The 17,719-nt window shown below is 41.8% G+C and overlaps 1 protein-coding gene and 1 long non-coding RNA gene across 5 annotated transcripts in view; one reads left to right on the forward strand and one right to left on the reverse strand.

Moving 5' to 3' along the window:
• il1rapl2 (interleukin 1 receptor accessory protein-like 2) overlaps nt 1–5,006 on the forward strand; it is a 486,207-nt gene extending 481,201 nt beyond the window's left edge. For 2 of the 4 annotated variants that reach the window (XM_026186343.2, XM_026186354.2), the window contains exons 15-19: nt 2–118; nt 927–1,049; nt 2,324–2,554; nt 2,717–2,747; nt 2,969–5,006. In XM_026186343.2, the coding sequence (XP_026042128.1) occupies nt 2–118; nt 927–1,049; nt 2,324–2,554; nt 2,717–2,747; nt 2,969–3,057 (591 nt within the window). In that variant the 3' untranslated portion in view covers nt 3,058–5,006. The remainder of the gene's footprint in view (nt 1; nt 119–926; nt 1,050–2,323; nt 2,555–2,716; nt 2,748–2,968) is intronic. The other 2 variants (XM_026186326.2, XM_026186335.2) reach the window with 1 other exon arrangement.
• Nucleotides 5,007–7,956: 2,950 nt separating this feature from the next.
• On the reverse strand, nt 7,957–15,828 carry LOC113027334 (uncharacterized). Its single transcript, XR_013911308.1, has 2 exons — nt 12,231–15,828; nt 7,957–10,737 (listed from the first exon to the last, which is right to left on the reverse strand). It is a non-coding gene; the product is annotated as an uncharacterized LOC113027334 (long non-coding RNA).
• Between the last annotated feature and the right edge of the window lie 1,891 nt (nt 15,829–17,719).

The following is a 17,719-nucleotide window of genomic DNA, read 5'->3' on the forward strand; positions in this document are numbered from 1 at the left end:
GGTTTTATCCATCATCAAGTGGAGGGGTCCTAAGAGCAATGAGCTGTCATCTAAGTTTTGGAAACAGGTGGTCTACGATATGCCCGCTAAACGCAGAGAGACACTGTCCAGACGTCAGGTACACTGCGTCTTTTTTCATGTATTCTCGATATACTTTATCTTTCTACAGTGGTATAGCCTCCACTCTGGGACTGATTTATGACCTCTGAAAAGAAATTTCATAAAAAAAGCAAGTCTACAATACATGTGCGACTATAAGTGATAAAAACATTTTGGATAGCATGTGAATTTGTTCATGTGTCATTATAGAAACCCTTAAACTCAGACATCTTGATCTATACCTATATTAATAATGTCCATTTCATGCATGGGAGCCAAAAAATTCTACTGAGATGTACTCTTTCCTTGGGCGCATTCAAACAGGCAGATGGCCTTTAAAATGTCTGCAAAACACAGGTAATGTATTAAAATTGGAATCACAGCAAAGCAAAATGTGTAGATGTTTACCATGCCTCAGGTTGTGTATGCCCTGATTAGCAAATAAATGTTTCCTGCTGCTTTCTTTCCTGAAGAATGATGCTACACAGAGAATATTAACAACAACCGCAACAGCGTGGTGATATCATTCTAATGTCTTCTTCTACTCTAATAATTGATGTCATGGAATCTAGATGGTGTTTAAGTGTGTAAAGGTGTGTCAAATTATTTTATGCACCAGGGCTTAGATTATGCTACTCACCCATAGGTGGAAACTCTGAATAAAGTTGTTGAATGATTGTATGTCTCTCTGCGTTGACCTTGCAAAAGACTGTTAGCAAAGAAAGACTCCAGCACCCCATAACCTCCAACAGAGGGAGGGAGGATGGATGGATGGAATCGATGGATCGAATTTTGACTCACTGTTGGAGGAATCTCTGTGTTAACAGGTAATGGATTCTGGTGAACAGGGCCTCTTTGGTGACCTACAGACCACAGTCTCCACTATTGCCATGACAACCACTTCTGCCTCCCTGGTGCCCCCTAATGAGAGTCGGCATGGACACCATCAGGTCAGCACATGTCTTTTAGTTCGAACTTTTATTAATTAGTAGATGGTTTTTCTCAAATCAGTGACCTTGGCACTGCACTATGACAACATTAATCTTAAAAACACAGACTTAGTTGATCGTTGTTACACCTGTAAATTAATTTTTTCCTGAACTTTGGGCTACCTTGTGAGAGCAGATGATCAGGAACAATGCATTGTTACCTGTTTGATAGGACAGGAAAGAAGGAATGTTGAGCTCCAGCATCTGGGGGAGGCCATGCAATGACTGATAGTGCTTCATTGTGCATTTTTCTATCCAGGTACACTTTTACTGGACTTTTACAGTGTGTTTGGGATCAGTGTCATACTGAAAAAGCCAGTGCCAGTCAAATGCTTTCAAGATGGTTTTTACATGGTGGATCAAAATCTGACTGTACTTTTCTGCATTTGTAATTCCATCAATTTTAAAAAAGCTCTCCAACATCACTGGCTGATATGCAGCCTCAAACCATGACGGAGCCTCCACCAGGTTTACCGGTGACTGTAGCCACTCACTTTTGTACATACTGATTACAATTCGAACCATTTCACATTTGAATTCAAGTCCTCTTGCCAATGATTTGTAGTCCAATTTTGGGTAATTTGCCATACCTCAATTTTTCTCCCTGTCTCCATCCCTTACCCCAATGACTTTCTTAGAGCCATTCTTCCACTAAGACCATTTCTGATGAGGCTTTGGCTTTGGTCACCAGGACATTAAAACTGCATGTATATAACCACCGGTCAACTCTAATAAAAACTGAATAAAAAGTTTTCTGACTTTGTCCCATGATAAAGTTTTACAAGTTTTTCTACCACCAGTTCAGTTCAGAATTCTTTGACTGCCATGGATCTCTCTTTAATGTTTGTGACTATGTTCTAACTGTTTCTGTACTTCTTATGTTTCCACTGCTGTGTTTTCAAATGTACAGTTTGGACTAGAAAGTTTGTTTCAGTTGTTTAAAACTTGCCTTTGAATTCATATCAGACGGAATTCGGGGATTTCACGTTTTCCTGTGTTTAGCTCTATTTTGAAAAATAAGTGAAACTCGAGCTTGAATTATTTTAACACATTACACTTAAGTTCATTTACATTTATTTCATTAATTTACAATTATCTTGTTTTCATAGTTCACCCAGAAGCTAACAGAAGTCTACAAACAGCATTTTCATGATGAATGCTTCATATTTAGTTGCCTCTTGCAATAATGCTGAAGCTAATGAAAGTTACTAGAAAGTCATGTCTTTTACACACAGGTCGCCTTGGCAACAGAGATCCCTGACTACAACCAGATGACCTTGCCATTAGGAGGGGGTCACAGTGCTACAGCAGCTCAAATGCGGCATTTCTGCCGCAGCTATGAGTTTCAACTTCCCCCACAGCCCTCACCCCCACTTCCACCTCCCTCCACAGTGCAGTTCTCCACTCTGGGCCCCGGGGGGCGCCATGTCTATTGCAATATCCCAATGACACTGCTGAATGGACAGGTGGGAGAAAAGACTAAGCCACTTATACGTATGATGTTCTTAGTTAGTCCCCAGCACCCAACATCAGCACAGTGTATCCTTTTCTAAAGTTTGCTTGCTGTTATCTGTTTGCATGTACTCAGAGCTTAAACACAATAAAAATAAATCCTCTCTTCTCCCCAGGGGTTCAGAGCAGTTCACTGGGGAACAAGAGGTCTGTTTGAATAAAAGAGAATATAGAAAGAAAACAATATCTTCATATCATCTAGCCTGAAAACATGCTTATTCTAACAGACTGGGAAACGAAATGCAGTACAGTTCTTATGTTTAAGTCAAGGCACAGTATTGGCATGCAATATTTTGTCATACCATAAAATGAAGCACCATTATATGGCAAGGTTAGTGCTAATCATGGTGGTGCTGTGTGTTTCCCAGGTGCAACAGAGCAATACCCTTGGGAAGAAGCCAGAACTCCACCTGAACAGCACCTTTGTACCCCTCACCAGCAGAGAACTAAGCTCTGACATCTGGTAGTTGGACTTCTCAGCTGATACTGGAATACAGACTGCTTTTCACTGGATTCGTGTAGACTGGCGGGTCGTCTGGTTTTCATCAGGTTTTTGGACTGTGTGCAGACTTGGCGTTGGACTGCCCATCGACTGCTTTTGGGCTACTCCTTCCCAGCTGTGAATAAAAGACTACCGAAAGACCGCAGAAGGCTTGGTGTCACACTTATTAGGAGAGTGGTTGTAAACTGTTTACAGAAAGACTGGGATTATACAAAGGATTGCACTCTGATTTTGGACCTATTACCTGGTAACAGGCTGATGCCAGCTGGAATGTACACTGCTGGCATGACCATGTGTCCTTGACACACTGGCAAAAAGTTCCTGACTGGTCATGCTGAGTTTGTGGAAAGGAATTAGGAAACTTAAGAACTAGAGAAGTTAACGAAGGCATCCTGAGTACTTCAATCGTGGGTATCCACCGTCTATAGTACTCTATTTGTTCAACAGGCAGGCAGGTTGGATCTTGGAGCACTAAAACAGCACCTTTTAAGTCTGCTCACAAACCAGCTGCTGTGAAAACCAGTTGACTTGTCAGCTCAGACAAACAAGACGTAGCGTAATCTAAGAATGCCAATTGATCTACTTATGCGAGTTCTCATCTACCTGTTGACTAGGTGGCTTGTCGGGCAGACAAAGCAGACATCAAGCAATGATTTTGGAATACCAGACCACCTTAAATCAACTAGTCAACCTCTTGAAATATTGCTCTACAGCAAGCTATATAGCTACCTGGTTTGGCTCTCAGGAGCTGAACTAGACTTGAGAAATGTTTTTCAGCAAGAAAAACAAGAGGGGGTGACACATAAAGCGAAGGCTGAAGCTGCTTAATGACTGAGAAAGCACAGTTAGGTAGAAACTAGCTAGTTGCATAGACTAGTTGGCTGAAAGAATAGCTAGTACTTGAGGTAAGTGTGTTTAAGGGCACAGCAAGACTGGAAACCAGCCAGTCCATCACCAACAGATGAACTGTCAGATTTAACACCAAGCTAAAAGCATAAAGGACTTGGCTTTTTTCTATTTGCATGACCACCCATTTAGATTAAAAAAAAGAATAATAATCAAACAAACATAGATAAAAGAGTAAATGACACAATCATTTGTCGAAGCCTCTTTTAATATGGAGGGTATAAACATCCTATGTTGATACAGTATATTTGTTTTCTGTCTGGCCATGATTCAATGATAAAAACTGATAAAGGAAAAAAAGGAGGTGTCCCTCCAAAAACATTTGGGTTATTTATTTTGTCACGTTTTATTTAAGGGTTTTATCCTTTTAGAAGGTTGTTGAGAATTTTTACCAGGCTTTGTTTTTACTGTCTGTTTGTTACAATAATCTTTGTACAGCTTCCATAACCTCTGTATAGACCTATACATGACAGTGATTTGTTCCCTACAGTTTTTGTTAACACTCACATTAAGTGTTCTCTGATGGCTCCACAGCCACTTTTTTTGTTGCCTTTGTTGTGTTTCTCTTTTCATCGATGGATGGATGTCTTACGGCAGTACGACCCTGCTAACGGACTGATATTTTGAACCTTACCACTACCAGTCAGCCAAAAGGGGGCTTCACTGTATAAAAAGCTGTACTCCGAGCTGAATCAGACCACATTCTTCTTTGTGAGCTTTAAAAAAGAAAAACAAGATTATTAAGATAATATTTAAGCAAAGTGGGTAATGTTTTGAATTTACACAGAGCTACTGTCATTGTCTTATTAGAACCAATGAATTCTGGATATTTGAGATTGTTTGATACAATAATTAATTATTTCAGTTGTTATATTCAATGGCAATATACAGTATAGTGGTTGTCCTTTAATTTCTGACTATTTCTTTGACTATTCTTTGGATATATTGGTTGAATAATTTAACTGCGAGCAAATAAAACTTATATGAGTTGTTTTATAGATTTTGGATTCACTGTTGTCTGACATGGTCAACTTTTTTCCTCTCTTTTTTTTTTTCCCGGACAACTATTTTTTTTCTCATTTTGTTTTTATTGCTTAACCAGATGTGATTTCGCAAGCGGTCTGGCATTTCCTCCAACTGTCAGCTTACTTTGTTTCACCCCTGTCACGAATCCTTTTCTTCGAATTGCACTTCTCATGGCTTTATCCTCTTCTCCAATGGTCACTTAAATTTCCTTGTAAGCTGTTAGCTTACTCAGTGACACATAGTTCTTTGCCCAGTGTCGAAAGGCATGAACTAAAACATTTGCCTTATCCAAATTTTCAAGATGCGCTGCATGGAGTTGAGCACAAGGAGTGAAGCTGTCCAACAGGCCTGGAGCAAGCAGGTTTTTAGAGCGCCTGAGACGCACTGAGATGGCGTTTTCGCGGAAGGAAAACGCAGCGTTTTCAAAACGCTCTCGAAAACACATACATTTGGGTGCCGTCATGTGACCAATTATACAAAGATAGTGGAGGGCAGCAGTTGTTTTGTTTGCTCTCAATTTTGACAGCCCTGTTAAAGATTAATATCAGTCTGTACATGCTCCAGATAGCATTTCTTCAAATTCCTTAATTCTCACTTGCTTTTGCAACTTTGTACTTTTGTGTTACTCGCAGCAACAACTCCACCTCATTGTTAGTCCATTTAAAAAACTCGGTGCTTTTCCTCGACCTTTTGCCGCAACAGTTCAAAGAGCCAGAAAGTAAATAAACGACAGACAGAAATGAGGCAGGTCGAATCTTCTTGCGTTTCACACATGCGCAGTACTGGGACATAGGCGTTTTCATCCATTTCAATGTGGACACACAACTCTGTGAAAACGACTGAAAACACTAGTGTGGATGTGGAGTGTTTTCAGACGGAAACGCAGTTTTCAAATCTATCCGGGCTAGTGTGGACGTAGCCTCAGGCTGCAATTGCGGCACTTCACCGGGATCAACACTATCAACAGTAGCTCCCCACCTTTTCAAGGGACCAAGTGAGTATTGCAAAGGACCCACGGCTACACCACATATTTGGCGCACCAAAACGTACAGTGAGGGTGTGCTGGGAACATCTAGCAGAGGCCCCGGTCCGCAAGATCTTCAACTCACACCTCCAGCAGAGCTTCAACAGCATTCCCAGGGAGACTGGGGACATTGAGTCCTGTTCAGCTCCTCCATTGCAGAAGCCGCAGCACTGAGCTGCAGCCACAAGGTAGTTGGTGCCTGTCGTGGTGGTAACCAAGCCACCAAGCTGAAGGAGTCCTACTGGGCTTGGTTAGCCTGTGGGACTCCGGCAGCTGATAGGTAGATAGGCCAAGCAGGCGATGGCGGAAGCAAAAACTCGGGTGTGGGAGGAGTTCGGAGAGGCCATGGAAAAAGACTTTCGGACTACCTCGAAGAGATTCTGGCAAACGGTCAAGCAACTAAGGAGGGGAAAGCGGTGTTCAACCTGCACTGTGTGTAGTGTGGGTGGAGTGCTGTTGACTGAGAAAATTGTCAGGCGGTGGAAGGAATACTTCGAGGACCTCCTTAATCCCACTGACACATCTTCCGAGGAGGAAGCAGAGTCTGGGTATGAGGGGAATGACCCGCCAATTTCCGGAGGCGAGGTCACTGAGGCAGTTAAATAATTCCTTGGTGGCAGAGCCCCTGGTGTTGATGAGGTCCGCCCTGAGTTCCTGAAGGCTCTGGAGGTTGTAAGGCTGTCCTGGTTGACACGCCTCTACAATGTTGCGTGGAGATCAGGGGCGGTACCCCTGGACTGGTAGACCGAGGTGGTGGTCCCCATCTTTAAAAAAGGGGACCGGAGGGTGTGTTCCAACTACAGGGGAATCACACTCCTCAGCCTCCCTGGGAAAGTCTATGCCAGGGTGCTGGAGAGGAGAGTCCGTCCGTTAGTCGAACCTCGGATACAGGACAGGGCTCTAGAGTGCGACCAATTTGGTCGCAAATGCGACCAAATTTTTCAGTGGTGCGACTAAAAGAAAATATTTGGTTGCACCTGTGCGACCAACTGTTCAGGTAGCAAAAAAAATAAAATAAAATCTGCAACCTTCCCTGTGGTCAACAACAGACACACATTTTGCCCCTATCGTGGACTAAACCAATCAGAGATAGTCAGGGGCGGGACCTCTCTGATTGGCCGTGATCCAGTTGAAAGTGCAGGTGGAAGTGGGAGGTGAGTAGCTTGAATAAAGCGATATCAATTCATTAAATCCTGAATCGACTTTTAAATATAACTGTGTTTTGCCAGAAACGCCAGATTCTCAGATTAAAGCTCACAAAACCATTTCAACAACAACCAAACAGCAAATGAGAGCAGGTACACGGATTCCACACAAAGACATAAACACAGAACGGACCCGACGCATCAGAATCAGCTTTGTCTTTCTCGGCTTTCTCACCCGACGACCCGTAGACGGACACGCTGTCGGAGCTTAGCGATTCTGATGCGTGCGGTCCGCGCTGTGTTTACATCTTTTTGCGCTGATTCTGAGCTGCAGGTTTTGTCTCTCTCCAACCAAAATTCACCGAGCCAGCAGCAAAAGAAGCAGCAAACTGCGCTTCACATTTGATCAATGTTGTCATGAATTTTGCTGTTTTGCTTCCACGACTATTAAAATCACACTTCATGCACAGGTAGCTCTCTCTCTCTATCTCTCTCTGTACTTCAAGAACAGTTTCCTGTTTCCAATCTCTGTTTTCTGTATTATTAATTCGCTTATTACCCACCAGTCTACCGTTGTTTACAGCGCTGTGGCTGCTGTCTTTTTCTTTTCTTTTTTTCACTTAAATGACCTCGGACAAGAAAGCCTGTTTTTTCTGTTATTCAATACTGAAGAAATTTAAACTTTATATGCAGAACATTGTAGAATATTTTTAAGGTTATCTGCTATAAAAAGCCAGACCAGGGAAAATCTCCTTCATGTTTTTCTGTGTTTTATTCTCAGTTACTTTCACACAAAGGCATCTGCTGTGATGTTCACAATTCTGAAGAAGTCAGTACTGATAAATGATCAGAATTATAATATTTCTGACTGTCTGAGGCTAAGTTGAATCGAATCGGGACTTTGAAAACCGGAATCGAATGGATTATAGAAATCAGTGATGATACCCAGCCCTAGTGAGCAGCCTAGGCACCACAGAAGTGGATGTAGCTGTAATAGGAAAAGAACCATTGCTAACTTTTCTGTTAAGTTAAGGCCTGATCCTTCTGAAATTCATAGCCAGTGCTCGGACATGGTGTCATCAGTCTTTGAATGCTGAAAAAGCACAGTGTATCCAGAAAAACACATTATATTATATAAATTATTATAAAATTTGTGTACGCCTAACTTTTGTGCCGGTACGCCTAACTTTAAAAAGTTAGGCGTACCGGTACGCCCATGGCAAAAAGTTAGTCTAGAGCCCTGGATACAGGAGGAACAATGCGGTTTTCATCCTGATCGTGGAACACTTGACCAGCTCTTTATCCCCCCAAGGATACTTGAGGGTGCATGGGAGTTTGCCCAACCAGTCTACATGTGCTTTGTGGACTTGGAGAAGGCATTCGTCCGTGTCCTTCAGGGGGATCCTGTGGGGGGTGCTCTGGGAGTATGGGGTGTCTGGCCCATTGCTACGGTCCACATAGCTGGCAATAAGTCAGACTCGTTCCTGGTGGGTGATGGGCTCCGCCAGGGCTGCCCTTTGTCACTGATTCTGTTCATAATTTTTATGGTTCTCAGCCGGAAAAGGGTGGAGTGCCCACTCCGGGTCAGGGACAAGACCCTGCCCCAAGTGGAGGAGTTTAAGTATCTTGGGGTCTTGTTCATGAGAGATTGGAGAAGGGAGTGGGAGATTGACAGACGGATTGGTGCAGCGGCTGCAGTGATGCAGAAGCTCTCAATTTACCGGTCAATCCCCTATCCTCACCTATGGCCACGAGCTGTGGGTAGTGACCGAAGGAACAAGATTGCGAATACAAGTGGCAGAAATGGGCTTCCTCCGAAGGGTGACTGGCCTCTCCCTTAGTGATAGGGTGAGAAGTTCAGCCATCCGGGAGGGGCTCAGAGTAGAGCCGCTGCTCCTCCACATCAAAAGGAGCCAGCTGAGGTGGTTCGGGCATCTGACAAGGATGCCCCCCGGGCGCCTCCTGGGTGAGGTTTTCCGGACATGCCCCACCGGGAGGAGGCCCCGGGGCAGACCCAGGACACGCTGGAGAGATTATATGTCTCGGCTGGCCTGGGAACGCCTTGGTGTTCACCCGGATAAGCTGGAGGGGGTGGCTGGGGAGAGGGAGGTCTGGGCTTCTCTGCTTGGGATGCTGCCCCCGCGACTCGGCCCCGGATAAGGAAGAAAATGGATAGATAAACAACATTATAGCACTTATTAAATAGTTACATCAGTTACATGTGACATTTATACATTGTTTTTTTTATACAAACAGCATTATTAACAGCATGTTACAGGTTTTACTTGAGCTTGAATGTGAACACTTATTGCAAAACCATATACAGCAAGACTGAGTCATCAGCTGAGCCCGTGTGTTAGAAAATAAAAACACTTCAAATATACTGAATACATTCCCAGTTTTTAAGCAGCTTGGGAAATCTGTAAAGACAGTTTCATAAAAACTGATGACTTCTACACTACAGTCAATTACCACAGCAGAAATAGATCCCACGAGACAAAACAAATGATAGTTTTCTCAGGCAGTCGTCCGTCTCGACTGCGGCTGACAAGTTTCCACTTCCTGTGTTATCAAATCGAGCTGAGTTTAAAAATGCAAGAACTTTTGAATCTTTGCAATGTTCACACACTCAAAAGGTAGATTAAACACTTCCGCTAAAGACTGTGGTTACAGGGTAGACAAAAAAACAACAACTTAAAAAAACCCAAAAACAAAGTATGTGATGCCGTTAAAAATTATGTTAAAATCAATCGACCTTAGTCAGTAACATTAATCTAGTGCATGCTAACGGATGTTGTAATAACAGAGCATTTTGTTTTATGTAGTTTACTTGCACTCAAGTTTCTGCAAAAATAAAAATAAAGGTAAAAGCACAGTTCAAAGTACAGTTTCTCTCCAAACAGCTGACACTACTCATCTCAAAATGCAACTGAAACCAGTAGCAGTCACAGTGAGATCAGTATGACAGTTCCACATGACATTTTCTGGTAACATCATTAGATCATTAGATAAAGCCCAAATACTACAAAACAATTTTAGTCTGCCAAGTTGGCTCTTCCCTTTAGAGGTCATCACTGCCTCTATCACACCCACCTCCAGCATATTCCCCTTCGCTACATGAACATGAACCTTCTCTGTGGTCTTCCTCTGTTCCTCTTGCCTGAAAGATCAATTTTCAACACCTCTGAGGTGCTATGTTTTGCTCCATCAGTGCGACCAGGTAGCACCTCAGACTGTCCAGAAGCTCAGTGATGCACTGTTTCAGATCTGGTAGGAAATCCCCCAGGACACCATCCTTCATCTCATTAGGAGCATGCCCTGAAGTTGTCTAGCATACATATAATCACTTGGGGGCTAAGAGGTATCATAATTGGAAGTGAATAAAACCCGCAAATCAAAAGGAAATTTCACCACAACTCTGTTCCCCTTTGAAATGCAACAGTAAAAACGTACCAGTCTTGGAGACATTATGGAGGTCATCACTCCGAAGAACAAGGAGGCCTCCCAGAACAATGATGCACATTCCTGTCACATCTGGAACAATGCAAACAAAATAAAATGCAATATTAAGAGACAAAGACAATAAAAATACTACCTTGTTTGACATGACAGCTAACAGTAAGAAGTCACAGTTATTATTTATTATCAACAGCAATAAAGTTCAACACAGAAATTGTTTCAGAAGTCAGATTTAAGTCAGGATTCAAACCTTAGTTTCAAATATGATACTTTATTTATCATACTTTACTTTATTTAGATACTTTATTTACAGTTTCGGCTGGAGTGCAGAGGAGTTATATGCATGGAGTTTACCTCTTGTAAACAGGATTCAAATGTATTGACTTTTCACTCAAAATGGCACAAACAATATGTTTCACAGCTCTCTCTGAGTATCTGTAAGGATAGCTAGTCTTTACTGTCAAGCCAGACTCAAAACATTGATCTAGGTGAGCATTCGAATTTGATTCAAGTTTGAAGTGGGCTACAGTGCACGCTCACACACAAGTGGCTACTTCTTTCAGCAGACTCAGCACAATTTGGTGCACTGTTCTTCATACTGGTGACATTCCATTGTTTCCTTTGTTGTTATTCACCTGCTTTCACTCTGACAATAACTAAGCTTTTATTTTCTCCATGTAGTAACCAACAGTAAAAGCTAGCAAATGCTAGCAAACGAAGCTAGTAAAAAGTATATATTCTTAATTTCTACCTAAAGCTAACTTACTTATGTAAGTGTAACCGACCCAGAGTTTGGGCCGGTAAAACAGATTAAATGTTCCTGCAAAACAGGGAAATGATGAGACAGAGACGACTGGTGAAGTTTCTCTTTGCCTCGCTTCTGCCATATTTATTTATACAATCACATGTATTTTTAACTTGCAGCATCACCATTCTCTATATACAACAGAAATAACAATAAAACCGTCTGTAAGTTCAAGCTGCAATACCACGATCTTTTCATGGGAAACAAGAGCACTTCACGTGTAGTGACCTTCAAATCATTTACTCGGCTATTCTCTCTGAATGACAATTCAAAACAATATGAAATGCATGTTCAAATACATTTTTACCTCGATTTAACTCTTAACCCAAATACCTATGTATTCTGATTGTTTTAACCAACATACCAGTGCTTGGTCTTAAACCAATTTAGCTTAGTAGCTCACAAATACATGAAAGAGTCATGTGTATGCTGGCAGGCTTAGCTTTAGCTTTAACATTCTCAAAATCACTTTTCAGAACCAGTAAACAGTTGTTCTTCACTGCCAACAGCAGATTAACATTCATATTCACAAAATCAGGACACGACAAGGAGCTTATTCAGCTAAAACGACCTGAAATAAGTGGAGAAAGGAAACCAAAATGGCGCCCGCGGCTGGCTAGGCTTTGGCATTTTTTTCCAGTCCTTCTACTTCATAAAACGTAACAAATAACAGCGTTTACCCGCTGATTTATACCCCCACATTTAGCTATGTTTCTTATCAATATTTTACAACCGTTTTACTATAGTTTTACCGGTTACAAACCTGCAAAACAGGGAAATGATGAGACAGAGACGACTGGTGAAGTTTCTCTTTGCCTCGCTTCTGCCATATTGGAGAGGAGGACCTATGACCTCGCTATTCTGTCTCACTGAACAATGCGCCACCCGGAGGCTGGGGGGTGCAACTACCTCATTAAACATAGTTCACTTCGGTGACAAATCTCTCTTTCTTTTAAGTACTACTTCTGATGGGATCACACATTAGTGTGTCACATAAGTCAGAAATCAGCACCGTGAACTGCTGGAATTCAATGTACATAAGAGCAGTAATGTATCAGCTTTATTTAGTATAGGCAAGAACTTGTCTGACAAATTTACATACTTCCTTATTTTTCAAGCTGACTGCGTTACAAATCTATTTCTCAAGAATCCCACATGGCAGACAACCTCAGACATTATCATCACTGTTAAAGGAAATGCATTTTGGCCACGCTTTAGCATATCAGTAAAACTGCTTCTGAATTTTGGCTTCATTTCTGTCTGATAAATGACACAGCGTATAAACTCTATGTTGTTGTTCAGCTAAGGTTCCGTTTTTAGTAACTGCCAAGAAACAGACGACATTACTATTTATTTGTCCTGATACATAAAAACTTAGAACTGAAAGAGGTTGCACTTTTTTTATCATGACTGCACACATCACTGAAACTGTAACGGACAGTGTGATTGCAGAATTAGAAAGCATGACAATTCTCTTTTAATAATGCCGCTAAAATCCCAGGCAGTATTAAATATGTGACCCTCCTTCATACTCGTACTTAAAAAGAATTACAGTCTAAAACTTGAAGCTGCTATCAGCTTCTAATTACAGTTTTTGCCCGTTGCCTGAACACATTTTGCAAAACTTTGCTCATTGTGCCAAAACCCTAAACACAAGTAAACATGACACAACACTGGGAAATATACCATTCACATCTGCACCAAATTGAAACTCTACTCTCAAAACCTAAACTCTGCTATCAAAACCTAACATTCCTTTGTCAAAATGTAACTCTGTTGACAAAATGACACATACTTGCATCATATGCAAACACCTACAGAGCAGGGGGAACACACTAGTCTACTTTATATAAAGCACTGCAGTCTTTGATTTCCATTGTTCATTCAGAAGGCATATTTTCAGGAGACACATTTGCAAACAACCAAAAAAGCAAATAGGCCTACTCAATATTGTACATTGCAGTACCAAGAATTCAGATAAAGCAAAAAAAAAAACAAAAAAAAAAACAACCCATAATACAGTAATAGAAAAAACACTATACTGTAAACAAAAAATCATGACAATTGTGCATACGTGGGCTCATGGATCCCGCCGTCTGTTGGGGTCTGGCCACAGGACCTCATCAACATCGCAAGCAATGTCTTCTCCCGCTAGGCACCGGGGAAAATATCCTCTTCCATGTCAAAACCATCCATGGATTGCTGTCACCTGAATGTCGCCGCAGGCCTGTTCCATTGCCTGCAGAAGAGGCATGCAGGCATGTAGTTGGCGGTCATATACACGCCATCTCCAAGCCGAAAAAAATTCCTCTATAGGGTTTAAAAATGGTGAGTAAGGGGGCAAGCATACCACTTCAAGTTGACTGTGGTTGGAGAACCAGGCCTGGACCAGAGCAGCCCGATGGAAACTGACATTATCCCATATCACCACAAACCTGGGCTGATCTGGTCTATTCTGTACAACTATATCATGGAGATCTAGAAATGTGAGTATATGTTGGCTATTGTATGGACCTAGTTTTGCATGATGATGCAGAAGCCGTCGAAGGCTTATGGCGGCACACAATGTGATATTTCCCCCGCGCTGCCCTGGAACGTGCACAATTGCCCTTTGGCCAATTACATTACGACCCCGTCGTCTTGTTTTGCACAGGTCGAATCCAGCTTCATCAATGAAAATGAATTCATGAGGCTGTGCAGCTCCATCCATGGCCAAGATTCTCTGTAAAAAAAAAAAAAAAAAAAAAAGAGAGAACATATTACTGTACTACAGTGCTACACATACAGAACCCTCACCCCATCACACGGGTACCTGTGTAGCTCTCAGAATGTATTCATGTGGTACTGATATGGTACATATTCAGCTCGAAGTCCTTTGACCCTGTCACTGTTCCTCTCAAATGGTACTCTGTAGAGTTGCTTCATGGTGATGCTGTGTTTTCCCAAGATGCGTCTGATGGTGGTGATGCTCACATGGTTTATGTTGTTGAACACTTGCCTGTCTGCAAGTATTTGCTTTCGTAGCTGGTGGAGACGGATAGCATTGTCTGCCCTCACTAGGTCCACAACGGCAAGTTCCTGCCGTTGTGTGAACAGGCGTTGGCGTCCTCCCCCAGAAGGTCTTCGAGTCATTCTAGAGAAATACAACCACATATTGTCATTGGTTTGCTTATTTTTCTTACAGTACTTTACTGTATATACTGTATCATCCACTGTACAACACTGTACTTCAATATAAGTAATCATGGTATGTTTCACAGAAACTACCACTTTGGCTGCAAAAGGAGCATTAGCACCCTGCAATACCCTGTACACTTGATATGGTAACTGTAGAACAGTACTATAAAAACCATCTGAGTAGAGTAGAAGGCAGTGAGATGAAGACAGACCTGTTTTCTAGTCGGAATTTTCTTACAGTTTTTTCTGATTGCTTACAGTTTTTACCGAATGCCTAAACACTAACTGTGATTCCTGTAGCACAATTTCTAAAACTAGTCAGACTTATAGCAAAACCACTCACTGAGTGTGCAAAACTAAAAGCACAAAAACTGCTTTGCACTCAGTTTGCAATTTTGTAACACACACTTTGCAAAACTGTAGGCACAATTCACTGCACAACACTCAATTTCCAAATTTCCAACACACTCCTAGCAAAAGTATACACATGTATGGCTATCATTAACACTAATTTGCCAACTGTCTGGCACACTTTCACATGTGAAAACTTTCTTAGATAATTCGTTCACTTTGCAATCAGCCTAAGCACTATAATACAGGTAAGCTGTGTGTGCGGAGTACAATGGAGGGAGCAGAAAGAGTGAGAAGTAGAGGAGGCCGAGGAAGAGGACGTGGAGGTGAAGAAGTAGGATGAAGAGGACGACAAGGACAAGGAGGAGCAAGAGGAAGACGAGGAGGGGGCAGAGGAAGCATGTTCACTGCAGACCACGTAACCCATATAGTCATTATGGCGATTGCAAATAATCCTATACTTGGAAATAAACACTTGTTTGTTTTGATGTGTTTGAATAAACACCAGTATTTGAAGTTTGGATCCCTCTATGCTTATGGATCTATGACAGAAGTATGAGCTCAAACTGACATAGCCTACCTTGTGCACAGGGAAGGCAAACGCCAGATGTGTTTTGTATTCATACCATCAGTGTGCAGTTGGCGCATTGTGTGCTTAGTAGATGATGGCTTGTGTGTACTGTTTGATACGGAAACACTATTTTTACGAAGGTGTGAAGAGTTAATCTAGCTGTGTTTGCTTTTGCAAGAGAACTACAATGTTTTGATGATTGGGTGACAGGTTTTCTTATTTGTGTGAAGAGTTTTGCAAAATTAGCCAATAGTTACAAAAAATGTGCTTAAACAATCAGAAAAAACTGTAAGCACATTTTTTGTAACCATTGGCTAATTTTGCAAAACTCTTCACACAAATAAGAAAACCTGTCACCCAATCATCAAAACATTGTAGTTCTCTTGCAAAAGCAAACACAGCTAGATTAACTCTTCACACCTTCGTAAAAATGGTGTTTCCGTATCAAACAGTACCCACAAGCCATCATCTCCTAAGCACACAATGCACCAACTGCACACTGATGGTATGAATACAAAACACATCTGGCTTTTGCTTTCTCTGTGCACAAGGTAGGCTATGTCAGTTTGAGCTCATACTTCTGTCATAGATCCATAAGCATAGAGGGATCCAAACTTCAAGTACTGGTGTTTATTCAAACACATCAAAACAAACACAAGTGTTTATTTCCAAGTATAGGATTATTTGCAATCGCCATAATGACTATATGGGTTACTTGGTCTGCAGTGAACATGCTTCCTCTGCCCCAGCATCTGGTCATCTAGCAATTCTGTAAAGTAACAATTTCAGTATTTTTACATCAATGGTATTGGTGTGTTTCTCATTGGCATATGGCAGTGCTACAAATCTTTGTGCGAAGTGACTGTACTAACCGATTCTCATTTCAAGATGTCCCTATGGTACTTGCTACAGTGTAGCAGCTCGAGTTAGGCTGGACCCGTTGGCCAGCTACCCTCAGGGTCATTCCACGGTTGATTACATGGTCCACTATTGTAGCTCTGATGTCATCAGCAATTCTATTTCTTACTCTTCCTACCCTTCCTCTCCCCCCTCCTCATCTTCCTCTCCCCCCTCCTCGTCTTCCTCTTGCTCCTCCTTGTCCTTGTCGTCCTCTTCATCCTACTTCTTCACCTCCACGTCCTCTTCCTCGGCCTCCTCTACTTCTCACTCTTTCTGCTCCCTCCATTGTACTCCGCACACACAGCTTACCTGTATTATAGTGCTTAGGCTGATTGCAAAGTGAACTAATTATCTAAGAAAGTTTTGACATGTGAAAGTGTGCCAGACAGTTGGCAAATTAGTGTTAATGATAGCCATACATGTGTATACTTTTGCTAGGACTGTGTTGGAAATTTGGTAATTGAGTGTTGTGCAGTGAATTGTGCCTACAGTTTTGCAAAGTGTGTGTTACAAAATTGCAAACTGAGTGCAAAGCAGTTTTTGTGCTTTTAGTTTTGCAAACTCAGTGAGTGGTTTTGCTATAAGTCTGAATAGTTTTAGAGATTGTGCTACAGGAATCACAGTTAGGGTTTAAGCATTCAGAAAAAACTGTATTACAGATGCCACTGTGAAGCGGCTTAGATGTGGGTGGACTCTCTGCCCAGCTTCCCTCATAGTCAGGCCATGGTTGATGACAAGGTCCACCAAAGTTGCTCTTATATCATCAGAAATATGGGTCCGTGCATGGCCTCGATGACGACCTCCTCTTCCTCTTGTTCTCCCTCCATCCATGCTTGCAGAGTTCTTGAATTGGCTGAACTGAGGGCTTTTTGTAGTTGGCTAATTGGTGTTCAGTTTTGCAAGTAAGTGCCTTCAGGTGTGTATTTGAGTGGTTGCAATTACCCGATGTGTTTTGTATTTTTGATACATGGGTTTTCCAAATGGCACCCTGAAATTTCATTTTTGAACGAAGTGTCTTATGTATGAAATAGAGTGTAGTATGCAGGACCATGTGTGTTGCATAAAGGAGTAAGTGTGTTGCATAATTGCAACCAGAGTGCAAAGCAGCACTTTTGTTTAAGGTATGGGTACATGTGTTTGAGGTATGGTAACAAAAGCTTCAAGTTGTGTTACTTTAGTATAAGCATGGGTTTATAGTGTTCAAGCAACGAGCAAAAACTGTAATAGAAATGTGAGCATCAGTTTTTCTCACG

This window comes from Astatotilapia calliptera, chromosome 2 (assembly GCF_964374335.1).
Source record: "Astatotilapia calliptera chromosome 2, fAstCal68.1, whole genome shotgun sequence".
In the NCBI taxonomy this organism is placed as follows: Eukaryota; Metazoa; Chordata; class Actinopteri; order Cichliformes; family Cichlidae; genus Astatotilapia; species Astatotilapia calliptera.